The 22,879-nt window shown below is 57.5% G+C and overlaps 1 protein-coding gene across 4 annotated transcripts; it reads right to left on the bottom strand.

The window, feature by feature from the left end:
• Positions 1-117: 117 nt before the first annotated feature.
• On the bottom strand, positions 118-22,764 carry CLASRP (CLK4 associating serine/arginine rich protein). Of its 4 annotated transcripts, none has more exons than XM_061172603.1 (21): positions 22,492-22,764; positions 21,572-21,699; positions 14,408-14,505; positions 13,736-13,837; positions 13,428-13,507; positions 11,166-11,250; positions 9,844-9,992; positions 8,946-9,042; positions 7,867-7,945; positions 7,709-7,782; positions 6,087-6,128; positions 4,958-5,173; positions 4,555-4,842; positions 2,872-3,135; positions 2,392-2,551; positions 2,153-2,213; positions 1,851-1,909; positions 1,704-1,750; positions 972-1,054; positions 577-601; positions 118-272 (listed from the first exon to the last, which is right to left on the bottom strand). In XM_061172603.1, the coding sequence occupies exons 2-21, from the start codon at positions 21,668-21,670 to the stop codon at positions 230-232; spliced, it is 2,151 nt and encodes a 716-aa protein (XP_061028586.1). In that variant the 5' UTR covers positions 21,671-21,699; positions 22,492-22,764; the 3' UTR covers positions 118-229. The 4 variants fall into 4 exon arrangements, with proteins under 4 accessions (XP_061028586.1, XP_061028588.1, XP_061028587.1 ...); XM_061172605.1 differs by having other exon boundaries at positions 2,512-2,551; XM_061172604.1 differs by lacking the exon at positions 6,087-6,128.
• Positions 22,765-22,879: the final 115 nt, after the last annotated feature.

Genomic DNA, 22,879 nt, shown 5'->3' with positions numbered 1-22,879 from the left:
GGACCTCCACCTGGGCCACAGCTGAACCCACCAAGCTCCTTCCCCAGCTGGCCTTGGCTGGTGGGCACTGGGGTTTGGGAGCCCTGCACCAACCACACAGACGACACGGAGGCCAGGTGAAGAGAATTAAATAATGTGTGATTTTATTCCATTAGAGATAAAACCAGCAGCATCACAGCTTGAGCCCTCGCCCCACCCCCTCATCCCTCTGCCCCCCCCACGCTTCTGCCTAATGTCGGTAATGGGGGCTTCGGGATCTGGACCTTGAGCGCCTGGAGAGAGAAAGGGGAGAGAGAGGGCCCCATGAGGTTTGGGCAGGAAGCAGGGAGCCCTGCTGTGTAGGCACGTGCACACATACAACGACATGCTTGGGACCACAGGGGCTTCAGTGATGTGGAAGTCAGCTGCAGAGAGGGATGTTCCCAAGGGGTGAGGCCAGGCCCTACGACTGGAGGGGACTGGAGGGGACTGGAGGGGACTGGAGGGGGCTGGGTCGGGACGGAGCAATCAGGGCTGGGACCTCCTGCCAAAGGGCAACTGTGATTTCCCAGGGAGCTGGGCCAGCCTGCTTATTACCTTCGGGAAGAGCTGTATTCTCGACCTGGAAAGAAAGGACGGGTGAAAACAAAGCAAGTGCCCAGGACCAGGAGTGCGCTCCAGGGCTGGGCTTCCAGTGTCTCCAGCTAAGGCAGCGCCTGCGCTTCCGGCCCGTCCGCTGCTGGACGCTACCTGTGCCCCTTGGCCCACACCCATGCGCTGGGAATGAGCTTTTCTTCCAATTCCTGTAAGTCCCTTGTGACTGAAGCAATCACCGTGTGTTGTGTGTGTGACTAAAAAGTTTTAATTTATAGAAGGCTGATGTGAAAATGTACCATGGTTTTTTTGTAACCCAGTTTGACATCTCTTCTTTTTTTAATGCCACAGAGCCTCCAGCCCGGCTCTCCAGACCAAGCGACCACAAGGACACTCACTGTAACGGGGGGAGGGCGAGCGGCTCTGCCGGCTGTACTGGCGTTCCCATTCTTCTCTCTCCTTCTCTCGGCGTTCCCGTTCCCTGCACGGGGAAGGGGAGGTAAACCAGGGGAAGGGGTGGGCATTCGGCCGGCGATAACACTGAACTGAACTCGATGGCTGGCTGGGTCCCTGTCAGGGCAGGTGCTGGGAGGCCCTGGCTCCCAGCGTGCGGCTGGCTTGCATTCAGCCGTTCCGTTCGGCAAATGTTTATCGAGCACCAGTGTTCTAGGGGCAAAGCACGCAGCAGGAACCCAGCAGCCAGACCCGACTTCTGAATGGGGACACGAACAAGAATGGGTGAAGGACACAGACACTGCACCCTGGGATGCCAGGTGCAGATTAGTGCTATGAAGAAAAGCAGAGTGGGGCTGGAGGATGTCGTGTTTTGGGGTGCTACTCCACACAGGATGGTCAGGAAGGACCCCTGAGTTCAGCAAGGGAGGGAAGTGGGTGGGTATCTGGGGAACAGCAGGAAAGGTAACCCAAGCTGGAGGCTGGCGGAGCTGGGAGGAGGTCACAGTGGCCGAAGTAAGCTGGGGATGGGAAGGAGACTGGGGGACAACATGAAGGCCAGGCGAGGGCTTTGATTATTTTCATCCACGCAGAGGGATCGGCCAGGGCTCTGGATCGGAGCGGGTGGTGGGGAACGCAGGGCAACCCAGAGGCAGGTGGGAGGGAAGGGGTCTTACTTCATACGGATCTTGCGGGCCATGGCTCGAAGCTCGTCTTCCCGCTCCTACGGCAGAGATGGCAGAGATGGCAGAGATGGGATGGCAGTGAGGGCAGGGCCGGGCCAGCGCCCTGTGTGAGCCCTATGCCCTCACCCCAACCTGTACCTGGCGCTCGTGCTCCTGCTGGATCATCTTCTCCTGAGCCGCCTTCTTATCCGCCTTGACTGTGGGGAGGGAGAGACACAGTGGCTGAGGGGTGCCCTCAAGCCCCCGCCCCCAAGATGTGGAAGCTGAGCTCAGAGAGGCCAACCAGACTGCCAAGGCCCTAAACGTGGTGGCCGCAGGGCAGGTGCACACCCACTCCTCCCCAAAGGGCCTCCTATCTGGCAAAGGGCAGGGCCTCTCCACGGTCAGGCCAGAAGGAAGAGGGGCAGGGGAGCCCTGGAGGGGCAGGTGGTGGGACATACACTGCCTGTTCAGTGCCTTCTGCATCCTCAGCTTCAGCTTCTCCTGTGGCGTCAGCTTGGGCTGGGGAGGGGGAGAAGAGGCAGGAGACCGGGTGGGTGTCCCGGAGCTTCCACAACCCACCTCATCCAAGAGCCTGGGGCTTGCGGGGGCGTGTGCGCAGGACTGGCAGGCTGTGGAGATGGGCCACAAGGGTCTGGGAGCCCCAGTGGACAGTTGAGGAGGGGAGGGAGGCACAGACCTCAATCCCCGGGGCTGGATCTCCCGGCCCACCCGGGCCCCCCTGCAGGCCCACCGGGCCCAGCTCTTGGGCACTGCTGCTGGCGGGAATTACACGGGCGAGTTCCAAATTCTTACTGACTTTGGCAGCTCCTGTCTCTTTACCAGCGGCAGGTTCGGTCCTGGGAGAAAGAAAAACCAGCTGCCACCTTCGACCCCACGCGCCCTCAGCACTGCCCTCAGAGCAGACAGCCAAGGCCATGGGCCCCTAACACCCCGCAGGGAGAAACCAGGTCCCTCCTGGATCCTGCAGGACAGGGCCATGTCCCCCTCTGACCCCCGACCCAAGGCAAGGGCATGACTCCTCAGAGCCCCCAAGGGCAGAGCTGTGGCCCCCTCAGACCTCCCAGGACAGGACCAAGTTCCCTTCAAAAAGAGCACAGTGGAGTCACCCTGCTCACCCGAGCTCACAGTCCCCTTCCCCCAGCCCTGCCCCGCTCACTTTTTCAGCTTCTCGCCCACAGCGGGGGACGCTGCCGGCCTGCCCAGCTTCTCCCTTGGGGGCGACGGCGAATGACTGCGGCTGCGGCTCTGGCTCCGGCTGCGGCTCTGGCTGGGGCTGCGGCTCTGGCTGGGGCTGCGGCTGCGAGTCAGGCTGCGACTTCGGGACGGGCTGAGGGACCAGCTGCTGCGGCTGTGGCTACTGCTGTGGTGCCGGGGACCCCGGCCGCCCCGCCTGTACCGGTCCCCTGAGCGGGAGCGGCTCCTGGGGGTGCGGTGAGGCAGGAGAGAGGCCGTGAGGCTCCAGGGACCCCATGTGCGCAGCGCCCCACCCAGGCACTGAATCTACGAGCCTCCTCCGAGGCCCTGGGGTCCTTGTGTCTCCACTCCTCTCCCGCTAGTTTCCTCAGAAATCCTCCCTGGCCTCCCTCAGTCTCTAAACAGAGACCACCCTCTAGATACACCGGCCCTAAGATGGGTCTTCACTTCTCACTAGACACCCATTCACCCACTTCCCTGAGAGGTGACCTCTGGGAGGGCAGAACTTGGCTGGCGGCCCCCCCTTGTATGCTCACCGCCTCCTCACCTTGCCAGGTCCAGGGTCTCGCCATCAGTGGGGACGACCCCCCCCCGCCACAAGACTGCAGCACAGACCCACAGGATCCAGTCTGGGGACGTGCAAGCCCCATCCCCTATCTGCTCAGGACCCTCAGGCTGGCCTCAGAGATGTGACCAGGGCCCCCCTCCAGCCCCAGTCTTTCTTCTGACATCGCCCCGTGTCAGGCTCCAGGGAACGACCCAGAAGCCAAACCAACGCCACACACTGATTCTGGTGGGACTGTCCTGGGTTTTTACAAAATTCAGATTTGTTGGCAATATTGAGAAAACAAGAGCTGTCCTTTAAAAATCCAACCCAACTTCTCTTGAAAGACAAGAAGACTGAGCAACAGCACGCCTGCCACTGAGTGGCCAACGAGCCCAGCAGATGGGACGTGTGCTCCCGGTTCACCGGGGCCCACGCGGCCCCTCTATTTTACCTGCTAGACCTTGTAGGCAGCTGACATTGAGATCCACACAACAATAACACGGGTAATGATGCTGATGGCAATAAAAGCACGCACCAAGTGCCAGGCCCTGTACTAAACACTTATGTAGAATTCACTTGTCACAACTTCACGACTCAATGAAGGGGACACTGTTTCTACAGATGCAGAAACAGGCCCCGAGAGTTCACTAGCAGGGCCAGAATCCACACCCAGCCAGCTGCTCCGCAGTCCATGCTCTCATCCGCCAGGCCCCTCCACAGGCAGCCCTGATCCCCTCGGGGAAGAGGACCGGAGGGACGCTCCCGTCCCTAGGTGACTTTACTCCTGCCCCATGTGCAGCGCTTGCCTCACGCCCCGCCTTCTCTCAAAGGGCTGCCTTGACTTTCCGGCCCCTGCCCACGGAGTGCCCCAGTCCTAAGGGTCGCCAGCTGCAAACACCTGGGGACTTCCCGTGACAAGCGCAGCTCAGTCTCCCTCCCCACTGCGTCCCTGAGCAGGGGGGCTGTGCTCCAGCCCCGGCACCACACCTGGAGTGGGCACATTCCCCGCCACCAATCCCCGGCCTCCCCTCCCAGAGCCTGGCCTCACGGAAACGGGGCCCCCGCCCAGCCCAGTCCCCACACCCCAGCCCCACGCACCTGCTTCGGCGCCGGGGCCCGTAACCGCTGCGCCGGGCAGGCGAACGGGAGTAGCGGTGTCCGTCTCGGGAGCCCCCACCTGAGTGCCGCCGGCCGCGGCTGCGGGATCTCGAGTAGCGCCGAGAGCGGGAGCGGGAGCGCGACCAGGACCGGGAGCGGGAGCGTGCGTGGCGGCCAGAGCGGTAGTAGCCCCCGCCGCGGCGGGAGCGGGAGCTGGAGCTGGAGCGGGAGCGGGAGCTGGAGGTCCTCGAGGCGGAAGAGGAGGAGGAGGAGGTGGAGGAGCGGCGGCTGCAGGTGGGGCACGGAGGGCCGGTCAGCGTCGGCCCGGGCCGTGGCCCACCGCCGTCCCGAGTCCCCCCCACGGCGGCCGGGGCGTAGGGCGGGCAGCGTGAGCGTTACCGACCGGGCGCTGGCATTGCGTCCCGGTGCGGGGCCGCCTGGCTGGGGGGGCGCGGGGGGCTTCCCTGTGGCGGCCCCTGACGCAGCTGCTGCAGCTGCGGCTGCGGCTGCCTCCTCATCGCTGCCCCCAAAACTGGTGATGAATGTGATCTTCTCCTCGCGGCCTGGGGTCGGGGAGCGGGAGCGGGAGCGGGATTCGGAGCTGGATTCCGAGGGCGACCTACAGAGCAGGGAGCAGGGGGCTCAAACGCCAGGCTCCTGGAGCCTGTCCACCAGCTAACAAAAGCCACCACAGAGCAACAGAAAAGAGAACAGCGGAACCCCCAGCAACAGCAGACAGCGGCGCAACGAGCAGAGCCAATGGGCAGAAAGACACCAGCTATGCAGGGATCGGACTCCTGACCACGGAAACCTTCTCAGAACAACCAGGAAAAGGAGGAACAGAAAACTGTACTATTAAAAAGGGATGAGCACATCTGTAATGGAACAGGAAAAGATTTCCTCAGCATAGATGTCAGGTCAGGTGGAAAGCAAGTTCTAAAGCGTTAACTGTGATATAATTCCATTTTTGTGAAAAAAAAGTATGCCTTATCCCTCATGGCGCCCACGGATTGCGCACTTACTGTGCCAGACTTTTCATCAAAAGGTGTACCTGCCTCATCTCATCTATCCTCCCAGGAGCCCCGAGGGGTCCCTCCCACACCATTCTGCAAAGGGAACTGGGGTCAGACCGGGGTCTGTCCACCCTCAAAGCCTCTGTCCCAACCACTCCCACAACCAGGAGACACACGCGTGTGCAACCAGGCCCTTCTGTGCCTGTTATTTCTCACTGCTTATTTCTGGGAGTTCAGATTAAAGGGACTTGACTTCTAAGTCCCGCCTTCCTGACACGTCTGGTTATTTTCCACACAAGACCACGTTACGTTTAAATCAGAAAAAATTTTAAGGTTCACATTTAAAGGAAAAAGAAATCAGGAAAGCAGGCTAACACTCTAGAAAACAAAAAATGATTTAGACCCCCCAGAACACATTCTCCAGTCTGTGATCTCAGGGCAGCCTACAGGGTGGGCCCCCTGCCCCTCCTCACCACCCCTGCCCTCCATCAGGAGGACTGCTGGGCCTTGGGAACTCACCGCTTATAGGGGTCATAGGTAGGGCTGTCTCGGCGGGCGTAGCTATGAAGAGAAGAATGGGATGGGACAGATGGGGTGGGTTTGGGATTAGTGTGCACAGAAGTAAGGCCAACCCCCAACCTGGGCGCCCAAGGCCACACGCTGGGCACAGTGATGAGGGGGCTGCCGGCCAGGGTATGGGCCCTGATCCCTCCTCCTACTCACCTCACATCTGTCCGAAGCCTGAACCTCAGCCCTGACCCACAATGTCCCAGACCCACCCTGACCCTGAGCAACAAGGACTTCAGCAGCCTCCGACCTGGCTGGCCTCTGGACCCTAGACTAGAAGCGACCCTCCTCCCACTCCAAGTCCCTGGTTCTGCTGGGTCCTGGCTTACTAATGATGATGAAGTTAAAACTAAAAGAGCTAACACGTCTTAGAGGCACACTATGCGCCAGGCACTAAGTGCTTTACTCAGTGAACTCAATCGCTCTTCCTAACAACTCTCTGACATGGGTACTGTGATTATTCACACTTCACAGCTGAGGAAACAGGCCCAGAGAGGTGAAGTCACTTGCCCAGGGCCACACAGCTCATAAATGAAAGAGCCAGGATTCCAACCCAGGCCACGTGGCCCTGAGCCCAAGCTTTTATGCACCACACTGACCTGCACCTCTACAACTCTTTAAGGAATATTTTCCAGACCACACATCAAACCCTGAACCCATAACAGGTCCCTTAAGCTTCACAGCAACCCTCAATGACTCCCATAAAACAGAGGAGATGGGGCTTCCCTGGTGGCACAGTGGTTGAGAATCCGCCTGCCAATGCAGGGGACACGGGTTCGAGCCCTGGTCTGGGAAGATCCCACATGCCGCGGAGCAACTGGGCCCGTGAGCCACAACTACTGAGCCTGCGCGTCTGGAGCCTGTGCTCCGCAACAAGAGAGGCCGTGACAGTAAGAGGCCCGCGCACCGCGATGAAGAGTGGCCCCCACTCGCCGCAACTAGAGAAAGCCCTCACACAGAAACGAAGACCCAACACAGCCAAAAATAAATAAATTAATTAAAAAACAAACAACAAAAAAAAAAAACAGAGATGTGTCAAAGAGGCATGGGTTTGCTTGGAGCCCCAGGCTGGGCTCTCCGCATCAGACTGCCGCATCCAAACCTGCCCGAGACCTCGCCGTGGGCACTGGCACAGCCCCTCTCCTGGGAGGTGATAGTGCCCCTTTTCCAAAAAGGAAACTGCAGCTCGAGAGAGAAAGTCACCTGCCCAAACTCTGACAGTGAGGAAGCGGCCAAGCACCAGCACCAGGTCAGAGTCCGGGGCCAGGCCCGTGCCCCTTGACTCTGCTCTCAACCCTCCCAGCCACCCCATGCCACCTCGCCACTGGCTCCCAGGGAGCATGGCAAGCGTCCCGAGTCCAGCAGGGTGAGGGGAATGGCTGGCAGGGCAGGTGTCCACATGCCCCTCACAGCCACTCCTACTCCAAACCTTCCCTAGTCACTGCCCTACTAGGAGGTAACTGCCCGCAAGCGGCAAGCTTGCCCCCAAAGTCTTCCTGAGCCCCGGCTCCTCCCCCAGAGCCCTGAAAGACTGGTGCTGGCAGGGTGGGGGCATGGGGCAGAACCCATCCTACCTGGGTGGGCTGATCTTGCGGCCCCTTAGCCGCTTCTCCCGGAACTCCCTCCGCTGGCGCCGGGAGCGACGGCCCTGGAGCAGGGTGGGTACGAAGCTGGTGAGGGTGTGCCTTCCATGAGACACACACCTGCCCTGCCACCCCGGCCCAGCCCTCACCGAGTACATGGCCTTCTCCTCCTCAAGGGCCTTGGCGTGTTTGATGGCCTCTGCCTCCTCCTTGTCTTTCCGGAGCATCCTGCAGAGGGGCACGAGGGGCACGATGGAGGAGGGGCCAGGCCACAGGCAGAGTCACTGCAGGAAGTGAGGAACCCCAAGCCATCCTGGGGGTCTCGCATTCATTTAGCACTATTACTGAGCACCCACTGCATGCCAGGTGCTATTTCAGGTATTAGGGATTATTGAAAACAAACAAAAATCCCCACCCTCTTGGGCTACCATTCTGGGGAGAAGAGACACAATGACCAAGGTCACATAACACGGTATGTTAGATGGTGAAAGCCTCGATGGGAAAGTAAATCTCGGAAGGGGGAAGGAAGTCCAGGGAACTGGTAGAGGCTGCTGCAGCCTTCAACAGGGAGGTTGGGGAAGCCACCCAGAGAAAAGTGACAACTGATGAGAAACCTGGGGGAGTGAGCTGCGCAGGTGCCGACAGAGCCAACGGCACACTCAGCGGCCCCGAGGTCAGGTGGGGCCTCAGGCATCGAAGGGGTAAAGAGGCCATGGAGGCTGGGCAGGGGTGGAGTGTGCGGGTAGAAGACCAGACAGGTGAGACTTTGCGGCCGTGGTGAGGAGGCTGGCTGCTCCTGAGTGAGGTGGGAGTCATGGAGGGTTCTGGGCAGAGGACGCTGTGTTCAGACTCGGGAGTACTCAGACTCCAGCTCAATACCCTGTCAGATGGGACCGGTCTATGTGCTCCACACAGGTGTGGCACAGGGCAGAGGCTCAACCAGCAACCGCGAGTGAATGATCCAGGGAGCGAAGCCTCTCCACTGGGGGGCGCTGTCCACCAGGCCCAGGAACCCCGGGAGTTTCCAGAGGTCAGATGGCCTCAGGTCACACAGTTGGGGGCAGCCTCCACTTCGACAAGGCCGGTCACAAGTACCCACCCCACGATCTCAGGAGCCTCTGTATGTAATGCCCTGGCGCAGGGCCAGGCACACAACTGCTCGGGAAGAGGGGTAACAACATATGCCAGGTCCACAGGATGTGGAGGGGCGTCAGCCCGCCAGCCTCACCTGACGAAATCGCCATCGGCCATGCCATAGGTCGTGGCCTGTTTGTTGAGATCTGCCACCTGCTCCTGGTTCAGTTCGTCCACGTCCACCTCCACGTCTACACCAAGAGAAAGGCTGTCAGGGACCAAAGCCGAGCGGGAGGAAGGGGAGAAGGGGCAGTGCCCCAGGAGTTGGGGGCGGGGGTGCCCACCAGACCGCAGGCCTCTGCAGGGAGGGAACGAGTCAGCTCATCTCGGCATCCCCAGGCTGGCACAGGGCTTGGCCAGAGGCAAGCACAACAAACGGTGGGTGGGGGCGGGGAGGGGTGTGTGATGTGGAGGAAGTAAACGGGGGAGTGAACGGGGGACGGACAGAGGGCGGCTGAAGATCTAGGTGGGCGGGAGGCAGGGGGTTCAGGTCACAGGCACTCAGAAGCCAGATGCTTGATGGCTCAGTGGAAGGTGGGACGGACGCTTCACATATGTCTGAATAAGTCTGAATAAACAGCGGGTGGGCTGAGTGAGAAAGGGATGAGAGGTGGAGGGAGGATAGGCATTTAGGTGGAGGTGGGCGGCAGCTTGGGGGATGAGGCTCTATAACTGGAGGAACACTTGTTTTCCAGAAGAGAGAGAAAGAGAAGGGGAGGGAGAGACAGAGAGGCTGACACAAGCAAGGACAGACTCAGAACCTAGGTGGGGACAATATCACAGAAGCAGAGTCCTAGAAACGAAGGAGAGAGTCACAGAAAGGGAGGCTGGACCAGGAGGACATGAGTGAGACGGGAGGACAGCAGTGCCCTGGAGCAGGGGCAGGAGAGGCGGGGCTCGTAAGCACAGGGCACCCCACAGAGGGGGAGAGACGAGACACGAAAACGACGCCCAGGGACTGTGGGGGGGGGAGGGCAGAGAGGGGACCCCACCGATGTCGGGGATGACCTCATCTTCGTCCGAGTTGCTCTCCTCCTCGGCCGGTGACTCCTCCTCCTCCGGCTTCTCTGCCACCTTCTCCACCTCGGCCACCGTGCTGTCCTCATAGGTGTAGCCAATGGAAGCCTTCTTCTCTGCCAGCCTGGGACAGGGGAGCCATGAGCCAGGGAGGTGCGGGGCGGGGGCGGGGGCGGAGACCATGGGCAGGATGCAGCCCAGGCCAAGCCTCGAGGGCCCGCACACCGCGCTGCCCGCACGCCGCCCTCCCAAGTTCCAGGGCAGCTCAGCGCCCTTGCCTGCAGACCCTCACTCACGCTCTCCCTCAGCCTAGAACCCTCTGTGGCCACCTCCCACCAGCTCTTCCCTCCTCCTCCAGCTCCAATGCACCATCCTCCAGGAAGTCCTCCCTCAGGCGGGATCGAGCACCATCCTCAGCTCCCCAGCCCCACTCACACTGGATCTGTCTCCCCCCGCCCCAGACTGTGAGTCCTGCAAGGGCAGGCCCGAGTTATCCTGGATAACAGCACGGCCCAGCCTGGTCCAGAACGGCGCAGGGGCCTAGTGCATGTCTGCTGCTGAATTTAGTCAACATGCCCTGACGCCGTCCCAGTGCCAGCCTCGTCCTGAACGGGGGGTCAGGGATAAGGATCAGAGTCATCAAGAAGCTCCCGCCACACCGTGAAAACTCTTCAGGTGGAGGGAAGCAGCAAGCGCTGAGGACCGCAGTGGGGGAACTGCTCAGCACCAGGTGCTAAGGAGGCAGGGCTCCAGGCCCGCTGGGGGACAAGTGGAGCAGTGGCTGTCCTGGCGAAGGGGGGCCACTCCTCAAGGGACACAGCCTGGAGAGGTCCCCCTCCAGAGCGACATCAGCCGCTGCTGACCACAAGCTGACTGCACGGCAGCAGAGGACAAGCACTTCACAAGCTCCGTCTCCTGTAGTCCTGGAAAGTCCAGGCAGGGGGCACTGCTGCCAGCCCCCTCACAGGGGAGCACGCCAAGGCTCGGAGGGAAGTCCTCACCGGCAGGATGCAAACCCAGGCCTGTCCAGCCCAGGGCCTGCTCTAACTCCCTGCTCTAACTCACCTCCTACCATCCCACGGGTTGCAAACGCAGTGTAGAGGTTTGTCAGCAAACCCTTCCCATCCAGCTGCTGCTTCCTCCTCTAAACATTGATCAATCGAGCGCCTACCCTGTGCCGACCAGCAGCCCCGGCTCTGGGGAGCCCCAGGTGGACGGGATGGACGAGGCTGTGCCCTGTGGGGCTCACGGTCCGCCTGCCTCCCTCAAGCCCACGCTGCCCCAGACCCCGACTCACTTCTTCTTCTCATCCTCACTGGGTCTCTGGAGGCCTCCGTATAACTCGTCAATGTAGATCTGGTACAGGCACTGCTCCTCTGAGACTGGGGCAAGGCAAGAGGCACGTGGGTCAGAGGGGGCTGGGGACACTGGGAATTCAGGGGGGACACGAGAACGCAGTGGAGGGGGGGGGTAGGAGAGCAGGTGTGACCCAAGCACAGCCGGGTGCAGAGTCACGGATTCCTAGATAATCACACCGTGTGTGGTGAGGACACAGCAGCTGCAGGAGGGCCCTGGTGACACCACTGACTCGCCATGCAACCCTGATCAAGGAACTGAGCCACTCTGTGCCTCGGTTTCCTTTTCTGTAAAATGGGACCACTGGCAGAACGAGCGCGTTGTATTCCGGCGCTGCTGCTGTTACCACTGTTAGGAAGGTCTTCAGCTGGACCCCTCAGAACGACAAAGCTATCCTGAGCACTGGACGTCAGTCACCTGGACCCCACGGGCCACTCCACTCTGTGCTCTGTGGGCCAGTTTGAATTAAGCGCGGTTAATCTGGGCTCTCGTTCATCCACAACACGCAACTCGAGGAGCTCAGCAACGTACTGGAGCCTCCCCGGGTCTTCCTGCAGTGAGACGTGCCCGAGTCCCGGTGGGACCCTGGGCAAGTCCCCTTGCCTCGGTGGGCCTCAGCTCTTCTACCTGTAAAGCGAGGTGGGTGGGCCGGGCGAGCCCAGGCGTGCCACAGTACAGCCCTCCCCGCAGCCTCCGCGGTTCTGCTGGTAGTCTACAAAGCCCCGCTGACCTGCCTCACGTGAGCCCCAGCCACGCCAGCCTTCTCTGTCCCCCCAGGCCACCCGCCTCCTTCCCCAACAGGGCTGTCCTCGTGGCCCGGAGTCCGGCGGCCTCTCCTCACTGGGGAAATCTTGCCCACCCTTCCCTGAGCCAGCCTCGGCCAAGCACCTCAGAACAGCACACATCTGTCGTGACGGCGCCTTAGCTTGTGACTACCACCTGCTTTCGTGATTACGTGGCTCCCCCACTAGACCCCTGCTCCCAGAAGAGTGCCTGACACACCACAGGCGCTCAGGAACTGCGGGAGCGAATGAATGAATACAGAGTCAGAACTGAGGGAAACCCTGGCTCCATCACCAAGAATCTATGTAGCCTGGGGGGAAGGCAAAAACAACAACAGCATCAATGATGACGCATTCCCCCTGATTCTAAGGCCTCAGTGATTGCCAAAATTTGACAATCTCTGATTTTAGAGATGCTAAAACACCTATTTTAGAAACAAAGAAATACAGGGACAGTGAACCCACAGGGAGGGCTGACTGCCAGGCGCGGTGCGGGGCCTTATGCACTCGTCACCGAACCCTCACAACCACCCCAAGGGACAGAAACCACCTTTATCACCCTTCTCCAGGATGAGACCGACACCGGGCCAGGCTAAGGGACGAGTGTGTGGCCCTTAATTTCACAGGGAGAGCCTGGGAGTGGGGGGGGTCTCAAAGTCCTTCTCAGGAGGCGAGCTGAAGTTCAGAGCTGTCCAGCAGGAGGCAGCAGTGCTTAAGGGCAGGGTGAGAATCCCAACTCCTTGGACATGGTGTCCCCCCCCCAACCACTGAGCCTCGATGTCCTCATCTGTAAAATGGGGGCATCACCCTTACCTTGCTGGGAGGTTATGCAGATGTACTGAGATAACTGAGACGAAAAACTCTAAGTTTGTCAGGGTCTGAACCGCCACAAGCCCAGAGAGGGGAAAAGTCTCTAAACCTGTTTTCTCATTTGTGAAGTGTTAACGGTGATGGCTTGGGAAAAGAACACTGGACATATATGAACACTTGGCAAACTGTCAAACTCTGTCTAAATATTCATTTAAAACAGGGAGAAATTTCCTTTCCAGAGCTAACATTCTGACCCATGCAGGCGGGGGAAATACACAGAGGAAAATAATGTATTCTTGCTATTTTCACCAATTTTTTAGGAAAAAAGACCACAGAGTTAGAGGGCATGGGATGTGGAAGTGACTGTGGTAGGACCATCTAGTTCACCAGACATCTCCTGTACCAATTCCAGAGACAGAGGGCCCCAAGAGAGAAAGGGATGTGAACAGAGCGGGTCCATGACAGAGCTGGGACCAAAACCCAAGGCCCCTTAGTAGAAAGTACTGGGATAACTTTTCTTCCCAACCTTGTTGAGGTCTTCCAGTCTCCAGGGACACCCTCCGCCCCTCCCGCCAAAAAAACCCACTCCCCCACCGCCCCAGGTCACTCACTGCCAGCAAAGTCGTTCTGCACCAGGCCTCGGTAGCGCTCGTAGTTACATTTCCGCTCGTCCGACTCCTGTTCTGGGGAGCTTTGGGGGAGGTCAAGGTCTTGAGACCACAGGGAGAGGGTAGACCCCCATCCCAAGCCAGCAGGAAGGGGGATGAGGGGCCTGGCTCAGTATGACGGGCGGGGGGGCCTCCCCACGTGCACACCTCCTTCCTTCCCAGGACGGTGACAGGCAGGCCAGGGCTCAGGAAAGAAGAGGTGCTGCTGGGTAGGACTCCCTGCCTGGCAACCCCTGGGGGAGGCAGCTTACATGGTGGTGAGCAGAGGCGGGGTGTAGTCAGGGATGTGGTCCAGGTGGGCGCGGACATCGAAGCGGTCAATCATGTTGTTGGTGTCCCCCTGCCAGGGCATCCTGAAGTGGGGAGCAGGGGAGCAAGGAGCCTAGGGTCCCCACTGCCCAGGACACAAAGTGCCTGCTCCCTGCCACCTCACGCTTGGGAGTCTGGCCCCAGCCCCTCTGATCCCCATGCCAGCCCCACCCTCACCCCCCACCTCTCAGTCCCTTATGCCACCAACCCCCCCACCAAATCTACATTCAGGCTCCTGACATGAATAGGGCCCTGGGGAAACTGGGGCCCTGTTTTTCAGAACCAAGCAAGAGTGGAGAACTCGAACCAGGTCCTAGGGGCTGCCTTTATAAGCCCAGTCACCCCAAAACACCCCCTCTGGCAACCTACTCTCTGCTGTATCTGGGCCTCTGGCCCCGGCCCCACTCATTCCCCTCTAAGTCCTCCTCCAACCACTACACCACGGGGCCTTTATCCCAACTGCTGCCGTACAGCCTTAGCTAGTGACCTTCACCTTCCCATGCAGGCCAAAGCTTCCCTGCCTGAGACTCCGAAGGTCTGTGTCCTACCCCAGGTCCCTTTGGACCCCCAACCCTCAGTCACAGATACTATCCTACCCCCAGACCCAGTCTTACATGTTAACGGGGCTCTCGGCGGCCAGGGCAACTGCAGAATCCAGGTGCACCTTGCAAGCTCGACCATGCACCTGCAGGAACTGGGCTGGGTCCTTCTTCTGCAGGGAAGGACAAGATGGAGGTCACCACCCAATGGAGCCCCAAACCCTGCCACTCACACACAACCAAGTTAGCAGCAGGCTCACCTCTGATGCCAAGCAGGCCCTACTTCAGAGGTAAAAGAACCTACACAAGGCTGGCAGCACTAACGGGGGCCACCTAACCTCTGGGGACAGGGGAAGGGTTTCCTCTCGAGGTGGTAGCAAGAGGCTCTGAGCTCTGGTCCCACCTTCCACACAGCCAGTACCAAGACCCACCTCCCTAAAATACTACCCCCAACTCTTCACCCCACCCTCACCCCAAGGCCACTCATTCAGAGGCAGGTGTGAGCACTTTGGCCAGGACCAGCCTCTAAGACACCAGGACTGCATAAGCTCACGAAAAGACAATCAATGTCACTCTTCACCAAAGACATAGCAATCAGAACTACAAGACACCACCTCACACTCACTAAGATGGCTAAAGTTGAAAGGACAGATGATAGTAAGTAATATTGACAAGAATATGCAGAAATCAGCTTCTTCAAAAAGTTAGACAAAGAACTGCCATATGACACCCAGCAATTCCACTCCTAGGTATATACCTGAAAAAACTAAAAACAGATACTCAAATACTTGTACACAAAAGTTCACAGCAGCACTATGCACAATAGCCAAAAAGTGGAAACAACCCAAATGGCCATCAATGCAAGATAGATAAACAAAACATGGCATATCCAGACAATGGAATATTGTTTGGAAGTAAAAATGGAGTACTGATCTACACTACCACATAGATGAGCCCTGAAAACACTACACTAAGTAAAACAAGTCAGTCACAAAAGGCCACATATTGTATGATTCCATTTATGTGAAATGTGCAAAACAGGCGAATCCACAGAGACAGAATGTAGACTGGTGGCTACCCAAAGTTGAGGGGCGCGGGGAACGGACTGCTAATGGGTATGGGGCTTCTTTTGGGGGTTATGAAAATTTTCTAAAATTACATTGTGGAGATGGTTGCACAACCCATAGAATATACTGAAAACCACTGAATTGTACAGTATGTGAATTATAACTCAATAAAGCTGTTTTAAAGAAAAAAAGGTACCTAGATGGAGAATGGCCCCTGAGCACCCCCCACCACCTGATGTTACACCTTACACTCACTTATCGCCTCAGGCCTGAGGCCTCCTGTGGGTGTCACGATGCCAAGTCACCAGAACTGCATCAGGAAAGGATAAAATCTAGCCGCAGCAGCTCCCACCACTGAGCTTCCCGAGCGCTGGGCCCTGGCTGAGCTGCAGCCCCTGCCACGTCAGAGAAACCCACAGGAGCCACGAGCCGGGCTGCTGGGGCTCCCCACTAAGCCCCGGCCACGCTCCCAGCACCACCTCCCCAGAGCCCAACCCCTTCCCATCCCACCTCCCCCACCCCCCCGCCCTGCCACCTTCCCCAACCACTCGGTGGCCTCCTGGCCTCCTCCCTGCTCCCCGCTACCACCCTGGCCCTCTGCAGCCCATTTTCCGCGAGGCAGCCTGAGGGGTTCTGCTAAAACCTATCAGGCCACGTCCGCCTGCTCAGAGCCTCGCCGCCCCGGCCTGGCCCTCTCTGACTTCTCTCCCCCGCCTCTGCTCCAGGCGGCCGGCCTCCAGGCCACAGCACACTCACTGCTCTCACGCGCTTTGCCCCGCTTTGCCCCTCGTTATTCCCCGTCTCCTTCTAGCCGCCTTCCTTATCAGCTCTGCCTAAACAGCTACCCCCCAACCCGACTGACTCTAGCTCCTTAACCGCACCCTCTGCTTCAGAGCACCGCCCACCACGGGTCACCTGTCTCCCACACTAGACCGCAGCTTCCGCGACGCAGGATCTGTCTTGCTCACTGTTGTGTCCCCAGCGCCTAGAGCAGGGCCCGGCCCAGAGCAGGTGCTCAGGAACACTGACCGAAGGAAAGAGAACGAACCCTCACGGACAGAGAAGGAGGCCAAGCCCCTGCAGGAGAAAACCATCAGCATCAAGATCCCGCGAGCCCGCACTTCCTCGCTCTGCCTCCACCTCCCGCCCCAACCCCCAGGCGGCCGGCGAGCAGGCGCTGAGAAGGACGCTCACCAGTGACCACAGCTACTACGGGGCTACTACCTGTCCTGCGCTCACTAGGTGCCAGGCGCCAGGCCGTTCTCCCTCTCCTCTCACGCCTGAAGACGCTGAGGGTGGAGTACACCCGAGACCACGGGGTCCAGCGGGGTGGCGCTGCTGGAATCCCACTCCTCACCCCGCACCTCACCTGCCTCCCTCAGTCCCTCACCTCGGGCCACACAGCGCCCTCAGCCCCGTGACCGCCCCAGCCAGGTCTAAGGCCAAGAGCCCCTCGCGTTCTGAGGCTGTGCCAGGCCAAATGCCCAGCTCCCACAGCCAAGACTCATGTGGGACACTGTTTGCAGGATGGACTTTGGCCTGTAGCGTGAAGCCACTGGCAGTGCCAGCACCACAACAAGGAAAAAAGCATTGGGCGGGGAGTAAAAACCAGGGTCCATGGACTGGCTCCGTTGGGAGCGTCTGAAAAAGTCAAGGAACCGGACTCAAAGCCAGGAGCTGGGGACTTCCCTGGTGGTCCAGCGGTTGGGATTCCGTGCTCCCAATGCAGGGGGCCCGGGTTCGATCCCTGGTCGGGGAGCTAGATCCCGCATGCATGCCACAACTAAGATCCCGTGTGCCGCAACTAAAGAGCCGGTGCAGCCAAATAAATAAATATTAAAATAATAATAATAATAATAAAAATAAAAGCCAGGCGCTGAACTAAGTGCTTTATGTACATCTCAAACTTCTCAATCATGGGAGAAAGGTGCTACTCTTACCCCCATGTCCCATGAGGGAACTGGAGCTCAGAGTGGGGAGGCTCACTTGCTCTTGATCACACCAGCCATAAACAAAACTAGGATCTGAGCCTAAATGGTGCTGACTCCAAAATCCACTCCTTTTTTTTTAAGTGAAAGGTACAGTAGCGTTAATTATATGCACCTTGCTCTGCACCGGATCCCTAGAACTTTTCCAGCTTACAAAACCAAAACTCTATACCCAATGAACAACTACTCCCCTTTTCCCCTCCCGCAGCTCCTGGCAACAACCATTTTCTGTTTCTAAGGTCTTGATTGCTTCTAAGACCTCATACACGTGGAATTTTGCGGTGTTTGTCTTTTTGTGATTGGCTGATTCCACTAGACATAATGTCCTCAAGGTGCCTCCACGCAGTAGCATGTGACAAGATTTCATTTCTTTCTAAGGCTGAATAATATTCCACTGCACGTAGGGACCACTCTTCTTTACCCATTCATCAGCTGATGGACATTAGGTTGTTTCCACATCTTGGCTATGGTGAATCACACTCCAACGAACATGTACAAATACTTCTTCAAGACCCAAAATCTATTCTTAACCATTGGATCATTACATCTCCAGGATCAGAGGGGGTCAGAGGAGTTCATGGAGTCTTTCCCTCACTCGTTCAACTGTTAAGCAGGCACCGACTCTAGGTGCAGGCGTTGTGCTAGGGCCATGGCAGTGACTGAGACGCCAGCCCGGCCCTCAGGGCTCACAGTCCAGTGTGGGGGACAGACCCATCCCCCACAGTGATGACCTAGAGTGGGCAGCGCTGGGATAGGGGAGCCAGGTGATGCGTCATTTAGCCTGGGCCCTCCTGGAGAAGGAGATGCCGGAGCTGAGATCTGTTTTATTTCCCACTTTCACATCAACAGGGAATTGTTTCTTTATCCAAACCACTGATCAGAAGAAAGCTGACAAGGACAGGAGAAATGACAGAACTAGGGTCAGCTAGGGAGAGAAAGCAGGCAGCGAGGACAGATCAGCAGAGAAACCAGCTGCCTAGACACACCTGCCCGGCCCATCACAGCTGACCTCGGCTTCTTCCACACTCGCCTCAGCCGCCTCTCCAGGCCCAAGAGCAAGATGAGAGACCCGTGTGACAGCCCCATCCCCTCCTCAAAGCAGCCATCATCCACAGCTTGGTGGCTGTGATCTGAACGCTGATCACGTTCACGTACGGGGACAATGGTTGCTTGTACAGGCCTGCACCACAAAGCACCCCACAGACACTATTGTATTCTTGAAGCTCTTCCCTGTCACCCTGTCATCACCACTGTCCCAAAGGGGAAAACAAAGCTCAGGGAGCTCCCCAGCTAACAAGAACAAGAGCATGGAGTCCCAGGCCTTCTAAGTGGCCCAACTCCAGCCTTTTTTCCTCCACACCATCCATCAACCTGGATGCTATTCCAGCTCTACTTGGTGATAACAACAACCTCGGAACCAACAAGAGCCGGCATTTACTGAGCAAGTTACCCTGGGCAGGCCTGCCCTCGGTGGTCTCTGTGCCCAGTCTCACTATACTCCAACAGCCTGGGAGAGAGGTGCCCTTGTCCCCACCATTTGTGGCAGACCATGAGTTGGCAACCAACATCCACCGCCCCTTCTTCGATAGTAATCAGACTCCTAACATAACTGGCACTAGGCCACCCAGAATACAGTCTACGCCTCTTAGCCTTCCTGGCAGCTGTATGTGACCATGGGGCTACTTTCTGGCAGGGGGATATGAGTGGACATATCATGTGCAAACATCTAGAGACTTTCTTAACCGGCATGAACCCCCTGGCCTCTTTTCCCTCCCTTCTTCTTCCCCGCTGGATGTAATGAAAACATGATGGCTAGAGCTTGAGCAGCCCTCTTAGACCTTAAGACAACACTGGGAAGAGAAGCCACGCACGGCTGAACAACAAAACGGTCTCTGAGCAGAAATGGCCACCTCTGGGCTTTTATGTGAAAAGGAAGTAAACTTCTATCTTGACTAAGCCATTGATGCTTCAGGTCTCCGTTATTCACAGCCAAACCTGATTTTACAGGATACATCATTTCACATGCAGAAGAGGAAACCAGGCTCAGGGTTACAGTCACTTGCCCAGGTCACATGGTACGTAAGTGGAATAGCTGGAATTGGAACCCAGAGCCCTGTGACTCCAAACTCTTAAGGACCTGGTATGGTTTGGTATTTTGCCTCCCGGCTGTGTCACCTTGGACAAGCTGCTGCACCTTTCTGAACTTCTATTTCTGCAGTAGAAAGCCCAGGTGAAGAGCTAAGAGAGGTCCAAGGTCAGAGAGTCTGGGTTAGAACGCCAGCTCTCTGCCCTCTCGCTATATGATCTACGCCGTGACTCTCTGAGCCTCAGTTTGCTCATCTGTGAAATGGAAACAATAAAAAGCAAACCACCTCCCAGGCTGGGGGTGACAATTTGATGAAGTGGAGACGCATGTCAAGTGCTCAGCACAGTGGTTAACACATAAATGCTCAACAGCATTAGCCATTATTATCAGCATCACCTTTAACACAGGGATCAATACCAATCTCTCAGGCCTGCTGAAAGGACTAGAAAGAATGTGCCAAAGTAGCAGGCACGGGGTCTGGCACACCATGAACCCTTAATAAATGGCAGCTATTCATTCCTGAGCACTGACTGTGCCCCACTGCTGGGGCCTCAACAATAAGCAACACAGACCCAACCCCTGCCCTTGTGGTCATGTCATAGTTACTCTGACACCACTGGAGAGGGGCTCTCTCTACAGCCCAGTGGTTCCCTCCTGGGTGACAGAAGGCAACTGAGGCGCTCTCAAAGATTCCTCTCCTAGGGTAATAGCAGCCTCTGTCTCATGGGTGACTGTGGGGATTCAAAGAAAGCATGCATCTAAAGCTTTTTTCAGAGCCTGGTGCCTGCGAAGGACCAATTAAAATGGTAACTGCTATGTTTTATTCATCTGTTCTTTTAAACCACGTTGGGCTCCAGCTTGGAATGCAAACATGACCCAAATACACCTAGTCCCCAATCGTACAGAGCTGGATATGTGTGTTAAATTCCACAAAGGGGAAGGACAGGGAGCTATGATGGCTGAGTATGGAGGATGAGGAAAGACTTCCCTGAGGGTTGAGATCTGACAGATGAGCAGGAGTTAATCAAGTATAGGAAAAGCTCATGCAAAGGCCCTGTGGCTGGAGAGGGCTACATAATTTGGTGAGGTAAACTGGTAACTCTTTATACATCTTTTTTGTTAGAAAAAGTAGCCTAGGTATTGAGGAAGCCAGATGGCGTGAGCAAAGGAACAAGGCAGAAAGCAGAGTGACAAGAGTCTGGAGGGGGTGGTAAAAGCCAGAACATGCAGGGTCTTAAAGGCTGTGTTGAGGAGCCTGGCACTAGGGAGTCACAGAGACGTTCTGAGCAAGGGAGGGACAGGGTCAGCTTTGTGCTTTAGAAAGACCTCTCTGGCCCCTCTGAGGAGGGTGGATTAGAGGCAGCAGGACTGGAGGCCAGGGGACCAGGGAGGAGGCTGGGGCAGTGATGCAATGGTAAATGAAAACGTCTATAATAAACACCATCTAACGGGAGAACTGAACCTAGTACGCAAATGCCATTTCAAGCTGGGGTCTCAAGAGCAAGTAACAGTTAAATAGGTGAGAGGAGGCATTACAGGTTCAACCCCTGTGGTGGCAGAGACGGAAAAAAGGCCAATGGAGCTACCTAAGGATGAAGCTGAGAGGCCAGACCACAAGGGCCTTTTAGATCACAAGATGCAGTGCGCTCTTCTCTCCAAAAGCAACTGATGCATCAAAGCATCTAACAGGGGAGGGAAATGGTCAGACTTCACTTAGTGAATGACGACGGCACTCCTTCGGGGTGCCAAATTAAACCTCAAGAATGCTGAGCTCTTCTGGGCACTGCGAATACAGCAATAAGCAGGACAGACAACATTCCGGAGGTGGCCAATCTTATGTCTGGACTGCTCTGAGTGTTACAAAGACTTTCCTCCTTCCTATTAACCCCAGCTCTGTACTGAGTCCACACCAAACAGCACAGTACACTACAATAAACAGAATACCTCAAGTTTTTACCAATGATGACGCTCAAAAAATGGACATTCTCTTGAGGAAACTGGGCTCTGGCGTTAGCGTATTTCCAAGCCCAAATCGTACCAGGAGGACCAGGGCCCCACCCTCCAGCAGAGCTCCCAGCCCAGATTAAACGTTACTCACGATCTTTTCATAGTACTCCCGCCGCCGCTCTGCCCTCTTTTTGTAGTCGACCATCATACCTCGAAGCTTCCGCTCATGCTTCCGAGCCTCGTGCCACATCGTGGTGAGGCCAAGCCTGGGGCCTCAACCTGAGGGATAAGGAGAGGGGTGTCAGACGGGCTTTAAAAACCATATAGGCAGAATCTATGTCATCTAACAAGTTGGTGATAGAGTTGATCCTGAACAGCAGCTTCAGGGAGGGGAAGTGAGGCTGTGGAACTGTGCTCCAGATGCTCAGGTGTATCCCAGACAACTCTGATCCAGTACCCTGGGCATTCTGAAACCGCCCCCTCGGGTGATTCTGGAGTGAGCAACCCTGGGAAAGCGGTATCCTGTGTTCAAGGAGCCAGAATCAAGGATGAAAGGTTCGGGAATGGAAGGAGCGAGTGTTGGAAGCAAGGTCTGGAGACAGACCTTGAGCAGCTGGGGCTGGAGCTCAAGGGAGGGGGAAGAGCTGAAAGGGCTCCCACCAGGGGGCATCTGTGGGTGTGGGTATGGGTAGCAGGGGTCCGGAGATGAAGGCAAGTGGACGAAGAGGAGAAAGATTTTATGGGAACAGAGTAGTGGTTTGGAGGTAAGGGTCGAGGGCAGGTGAAGGGCGTGGACGGAAGACGGCGACCCTTGGGGGAGGAGGGGGAGCATGGGAGAGTGCTGTTAAGGAGAGACCAGAGCGCGGCTGAGGTCTAAAGATGGAATCTAAATTGGGGGCGGGGGGGTAGGGTAGAGACTGAGGGAAGCGGAACGGGCAGACAGGAGGGGGTGGGTTGAGCTTCGGGACGAGGCTGGAGGACAGCGGCAGAGCCCGATGGTTTGGACAGGGCTCGAGCACCGGGTCTGGGCCTGAGGGTTCGGGATAAGTTTTTTTGACAAGAGGAAGGGACCTGTGGCAAGCGGCGGGGTCCGAGGCGGCGAGTTCGGCCCGATGGCGGGGGCAGGGCGCGGCCTGAGGCCCGGCAGGCCGAGGGGGTGCGGAGCGGTCGGCCCTCGAGGCCGGGGCCGAGCGGAGGCTCACAACAGACCGGAGAGGTCGAGGCAAGGACGAAGCTGGGCTGACGTCCGCCCGAAGCCAGGAGGTCACGGCCAGCAGCCTGCACTCAGCAGCTCGCCGCCGCCTCCCACCGCTGTGCTCGCGCGCGGCCCGCACCGGAAGCGGAAGTGGGAGGCCGAGTGAAGGGGGAGGGGCGGAGCCTGGCGCAGGGTGCTTCCGCTAACGCGAGGGGCGGGCCCTATATTCGGGCGAGGAGGAAGGGGCGGGGCTTGGAGGAGATT

Source organism: Eubalaena glacialis, chromosome 18 (genome assembly GCF_028564815.1).
Source record: "Eubalaena glacialis isolate mEubGla1 chromosome 18, mEubGla1.1.hap2.+ XY, whole genome shotgun sequence".
NCBI classification, from domain to species: Eukaryota; Metazoa; Chordata; class Mammalia; order Artiodactyla; family Balaenidae; genus Eubalaena; species Eubalaena glacialis.
This window is presented reverse-complemented; position numbering and strand designations above follow the sequence as displayed.